This window comes from Condylura cristata, unplaced genomic scaffold (genome assembly GCF_000260355.1).
Source record: "Condylura cristata isolate star-nosed mole 26May11 unplaced genomic scaffold, ConCri1.0 scaffold00013, whole genome shotgun sequence".
Taxonomy (NCBI): domain Eukaryota; kingdom Metazoa; phylum Chordata; class Mammalia; order Eulipotyphla; family Talpidae; genus Condylura; species Condylura cristata.
The window spans coordinates 47,782,814-47,788,942 of NW_004567114.1; the positions used below are offsets into that span (position 1 = coordinate 47,782,814).

At 41.2% G+C, this 6,129-nt stretch overlaps 1 protein-coding gene across 1 annotated transcript in view; it reads right to left on the minus strand.

The window, feature by feature from the left end:
- The window catches only part of PSMA6 (proteasome (prosome, macropain) subunit, alpha type, 6), a 16,652-nt gene extending 11,498 nt beyond the window's left edge, over positions 1-5,154 (minus strand). Inside the window, exon 1 of the mRNA XM_004681936.2 lies at positions 4,937-5,154. Within this exon, the coding sequence (XP_004681993.1) occupies positions 4,937-5,012 (76 nt within the window). The 5' untranslated portion in view covers positions 5,013-5,154. The remainder of the gene's footprint in view (positions 1-4,936) is intronic.
- Between the last annotated feature and the right edge of the window lie 975 nt (positions 5,155-6,129).

The following is a 6,129-nucleotide window of genomic DNA, read 5'->3' on the forward strand; positions in this document are numbered from 1 at the left end:
TAAATAAACCATTCCATTCTTTTTCTCTCATCTTTTTAAAGTTCCCGCTTTGGGGCTTACATGAATTACTGAACAGGTCACTCCTTATTGGATTTTTGCTATGAGTCCCTTTCTATACTAATTGTATTTTTATATTCAACTCTTCTAAATTAATAATTTCATCATTCTCAAGAACTTTTGCCAGCTAGATCCAAAACCCATGGGAAAAGTACACAATCTCACATGGCATCCAAAATAGTTTCAAAATTTTGCTTTAATTTAGCCTACCTGACTGACTGACCGATGCACTGGTGCCCCCAAATTTTCTCAGTTAACATTCATTTAGACCGACTTCACCTCTGAGAAATCTTTTCTGGCTTTCTCTCATGTTGTCACTTTCTAGAGTATCCTTCTTTGTGCTGTTATGTTAGTATTCACCAAACTGTACCCATTTTCAGTAAAATTTTATAAAAATAAACTCCCATTAATATTATCACCATAGGGCCACCCTGGTGGCACAGGGGTTAAAGTCTCAGCGCTATAAAGGTATTATGAGTCTGAATGACATCAATTTTATCCCTGGCCAGGGAGCTGACCCCCATGGCACAGCATCTCTCCTGTATTGTCCCCTTTTCCCCTCAGCAGTAGATTTCGGTAGATTGCCAGGTCTGTGTCTCATTCTGTGTCTGGTGAATCTCTCACTCCCCACACCTCTGGCCTACACCTCAGTTCCTGTATGCATAAATAAAAATGATTATATTTAAAAAAAAAAAAAACTATCATTGTAAAGAATATACTTTGTAGCAAGTTTCCAGAGAAGTGGAAATTGCGAGAGAAAGAAACTAGAGACAACTGCCAGAGTAAAGAAGCTAGTGTGTCTCTGAAAGAAAACACTGGAAGGATTAAAAGTCATATTGGTTTATAGCAAAGGTAAGTTATGAAGGCTAATTAAGATAAAGAAAAGTTTACCAGTGGCATTTAAAAGACATTTATTTTTTAAAGTCAAATGCAAATGTTAGCAACAGTAAATACAACATCTCCATCTTTAAAGATTTGGGTATCTGGATAAGGATAATGTTAATGGGAAAAAAATTGGATTACCTCCAACCCTAAACTTCACCTTAAACTAACAAACACTCAGTAAACAAATGTTTGAGGTTAAATCACATGAATCAGTGTTTTTATAGCTAAATAGTCAAAACAGCAGCAGTTTTATATAGTTCAGTCTAACAAAATGATTAATAGAGTTATTTTATATACAGAGACTTATTTTCCATAGTAATCCTTACATACTTCCTTTCCTATAATTTTCCAATACTTTCCCAACTTTTCTGGGATCCACCTGTATAATGGGGAGGGGAGGTTGGGTTAAATATAAAAGGCTAAATTTTCAGGAAAAGAGCTCATAATGCTAGATAATGGCTCACAGTTAGCAGCTCAGTGTGATGCTGAAACAGTGGATACACACAAAGACTTTTCAGCATTGTCAAGCATCTATAGGTCTTTCAATTACACTTTCCTATCCAATATTTAATCTCCCCAACATATATAATACATATATAATACATATATAAATGAAGAGTATACCTATCTTTTCATTAATCTTCCTTTCCTTTTGTCATTACCTTTTTTGTTCTCATTGTCAAAATCAACAACGTATACTCTATATAATTTTTATATATCTATATCTATATACTCCATAATAATTTTATATGCTTTGCCTATGGGAAAGTCTAAAATTTATAAGCAAATAAATAGCATTTGCAATATTATAATGTACATATTTTTCACTGAAAGAACCAAATATGGATGGAGCTATAAAAAGGAAAATATTCTATGTCTACAGATCGATTTATCTAGTAGTTCAAAAAACCCACAAAATGTCAAAGAATTCAACAGACATCTAATAATATTCACTAGAACTAAGTATTGCACTTACTACACTATGCACTCTACAAACATTAAAACCATCAAGTAAGGTAGTTTAGCTCAACCTTGCAAATAGAAACTAAAGTTACCACACTTGGATGTGAATGGAGGCCAGGATTGTGGGGCTCCTGCAGTCAGTGTTCTGGCACTCCATCACAAACTGAGGAACCTTAAGAGGCCTTAAGAAGTGAAAGGAGAAGTTAGCCAAGGCACAAAGCCAATTACAGAGCAGAGCTGGAACTTGGCTCCCAAATTTCTGATGAGGACTGGTAAAATGAGTTTGTCAAAGAAAACCACCAGTGACTTCTTAAAGCAACTCAACAGGACAATAGTTATACTTAAATTAAATTCTGAAGTGGATCATCAAGAGGTCCTGGCATGTATGAACAGCTACATCAATAATATAGCTTTGGGGCAGAGGAAAAAATATGTAAATGAGCAAATGAAGCCTAGGTATAGGGATACCTTAATTTGAGGAAACAATGTACACAGTAGAGAAGAATGTGAAGACATTGTGAGAACAACCAATAGTTTTCATACTTCATACCTTTCATGCTTTCATACCTTTTTGGGTTCTTTAGTGATGTAATGTTTTTGTTACTTTCATTTACCTGTGTGTGGGAGAACTGACAAAACTTGCTTTTTCCTACATTCAGCATGCACCAGGGGTCTCAGATCAGTTGGAATTGTGGGTTAGGACCCACTGGCCAATTAACCTCTCTCTTTTCTCCTGCTTCTCACTCCCCTTGTAAGTAAACCTTTTATTAACTTAAAAAAAAAAAAAAATCAAAAAGTTGTTAACACTTGCCCTGGTTAATGAAGTAGAGCAGAGATCTTAAATCCAGAACCTGAACTCTGTTCACTATACTCCTTGCTCATACTAACTCTTCTTTCACTTTCACTTTTCTTGCAATTAGTGCTCTGAATAGAAGAGTGACTGTGCTTAAAATGAACAAGGCGGCCTGTAAAGTTATTGTTTAGACACTAAATTTGTTTTGAACTACAGGTCCCATTCCAAACCTTTTACAACTTAGTTAAAAAGAAACAATCTTCAGCCTTTCTACTCACCAAAAAGCCAAAGCATTAAAAACTAAGCTTTTAATGGCTATATTTCACTATACAGGACCTACCTGGTGGTGCAAGGGGTTAAGTTTCAGCACTATCAAGCTTTCAGCAGCCACTTCAGCAGGGTGAGTTTGATCACAGCCAGGGAGCTGACCCAAATGGTGCAGAGACCTCTTATGTCTCACCCACTAGTGGCTCCCCTCAGCAGTGTATTTCCCTCAATCTTCCTGTTCTGCTCCTTACTTTGTTTCTGATGAATGCTCACACCTCCTTCCTACACTTCTGACCTACACCCTAGTTCTTAAATGCATAAATAAAAATAAATCTGAAAAAAATTCCACTATAGGCCCTCCCTGGTGGCATAGTGGTTAAAGCACAGCACAAAGAAACTTAAGCCACTTCTGCATGAATGTGATCCCAGCCTGTCCTAGAGGAGATCCACATGGCCACGCAGACCTCTCCTGACCTGACCGCTGCTCCCCTCAGCAGTGTACTTCGTCAATCTGCCTGTTCTGTACCCCACTCTGTGTCTGGTGAATCCTCTCACCCTCTGCATCTCTGGCCTGTACCCCAGTTCTGTATGAATAAATAAAATAAATCTCTAAAAAAAAAATTCCGCTATACAGTATACAAAAGCAAACTGTGGCTATAAGTATGGCTTTTCTTGAAAAGTAGTTCAAAGTAGTTTAATATAGAAAAATGCATGAACTAACTTTTTAAAAACTTTTAAAAACTTCCTTGTATACAGGTATCTGTTCTAGAGCTGATTATTTTTTCAAATGGAGATGAACTAAACAGTTACTGAATTGTCGAATATTGAGTTTTTTTGTTACATATAGTATGAAGACTTAGAGTGGTCTGCTTTCAAAACAAGGTATCTTTAGCTGTGTCTAACAATGCAATGATTCTGAACTGATAGCTATTCTTCAGTAAACACCATTTAAGTATTCTAACTACAATTCAGAATCTGCTTTAAAACTACAGTATTCAGGGTTCTTCCTGGTGGCACAACAGATTAAAGCACCGCACTACGAAGCTCTCCAAAGCCACTGCAGCACAAGTTCGATCCCCTGCCAGGGAGCTGACCCACATGGCACAGCAGATCTCTCCTGACCCGCCTGCTGCTCCCCTTAGCAGTGTACTTCAGTACATCTGCCTGTTCTGCTCCCCACTCTGTCTCTGGTGAATCCTCTCACCCACCACACTTCTGGCCTGTACTTCAGTTCTGTAAGCATAAATAAATAAATCTTAAAAAGAAAAAACAACAGTATTCAAACAAATGTGAGTTAAAAGGGAATACTACTGGAGTTTCAAGAGCGGGTCTAGAATTAATAGCCACTCACCAACCAGTTTTCCTAAAGTTTGTCAGGGGCTTGTAATTTGGCATTTTGTTATTTTATCCGTTTAAGTACCTGTCGCCCCCTTTAAACGATGAGCTTCAGTACAGAAGAGGGTGTGATATCTTTACATCCCCTAGGAACAGCACACAGACTCTAAACGCCTGTGTGAATTTAACCACGGGACCACAAATTAAAAAAAAAACAACAAACATGCTGCAGACAAAGGAAAAGGGAGAAGGCATGATTTAGTTGGGAGGTTAAGGAACCAACTGCCCCTTGGAAAAGTACAGACACTGGGCCCATTCAGGACAAAATGGGACGAGAGACGGGGCTTCTGGAAGCCAGGGCGCCTGCAAGTCAGAAATTACAGCCGCACCACCCCCAACTCTTTAGTGTCCATGGCGTGTGGCCGCTTACTCTGCAGACCCGGGGCCCTCACATTCGGCCTCCGATCTCTGCCTCCAGACATCGGTGGCTACCACGGGCCTCAGTTCGGCCTCGCCCTTTCCTTCCGTCTCAGCTCCAACCACGTTTCAACCGCGGACCAGAGTCGGCCCGCATCTGCTGCTCCAGGCCCCACCATGACAGAGCAATTCGAAACACCGCGGGTCCGGTTCACTCACCTACTTGGTACAGCCGACCCTCGGGAGAAAAAATAGTAATGTGACGATCAAAACCAGCACTGGAACCACGGGACATGTTGACGGACCCACTACTTGAAGCCCCGATCCCGTAGCTCCCACACGGGCTCTCCAGCCCCCCCCCCGGAAGTCGCAGCGACTGCTTCCGGGGCACCGCTCGGCTTCCTCCGTTCCTGCGCGCCTTATTCTCGCATCTAGCGTCAGTCGAAGCGCTGAGCTTCGGAGCCCCGCCCCTAATTGGGGCAGGGACCGGAGGAGCTGAGGTCTTCGGTGTGCGCTTGCGCGTACCCCGCGGTAGCGAGGTTTGAACACACCCGGTGACGTCTGGTCGCCGCGGTTTGGGAGCTTTCGTCCGGAAAATGAGTTGACTATAACTAGAACGAAAAAGCTTTCTGAGGGTTTGGGAGTAGTGATTTGCCTGTCAGCGTGACCTAAATGGGTAGCATGTTTAACAAGCCGTTAGTTTTGGCAGTCTAGCTTGTGTGTAGATTGCTGCGTTTTCTCCATCCTCTTTTCCTTCCTGCTACAGGGGAAAAAATGGATTTACATTGCAGTAGATCAGCCGTTAATTTTAGATACAGAAGGAGCGGGTTCAGTTGGCCCTAGAAAAGGGAAGTATTTTCTCCTGGCTTGGCAAGATTTTTGACCAACGGCTCTGACAGTTTTGTCTTGGGGGGGGGGGCGCGGGAAGAAAGAAATACAGTGAAAATGAAAACAACGAACAACTATAAACCAGAGACATTTTAAGGGGGTGGGTGGAAAGGGGAATGGGGCCGGAACTGGGGTGGGAAGAGTGCACTGGACTGTGGTGGTAGCACAGGATGAATTGGTGGTGGGAAGCCCATGGGGATTACAATTTAGATGAAAAAATGCACAAAATGAAGAATGATGTAAAAAATAGTGGAATTGAGGTGAAATGTTCATAAAATGGAGGAATCTTGAGGTTAAGCCACTTTGACTGATGATGGACTAGAACAGGCGAGTCAGGGCTCACAGATGGTATTGGTGCATTAGTGAGGGTAATTCCAAGAAGGTGAGGTAGCCCAGGGAGAACAGCAGGTAGTTTTTTAAGACCTAAAATTGTGCCTGTGTGGCGTTATCCCCAGGGACACGCTTATTTAATAAATGTAAAATGCAAAACAAGATATTAAGGTACTCGACCCATGTCCATCCTC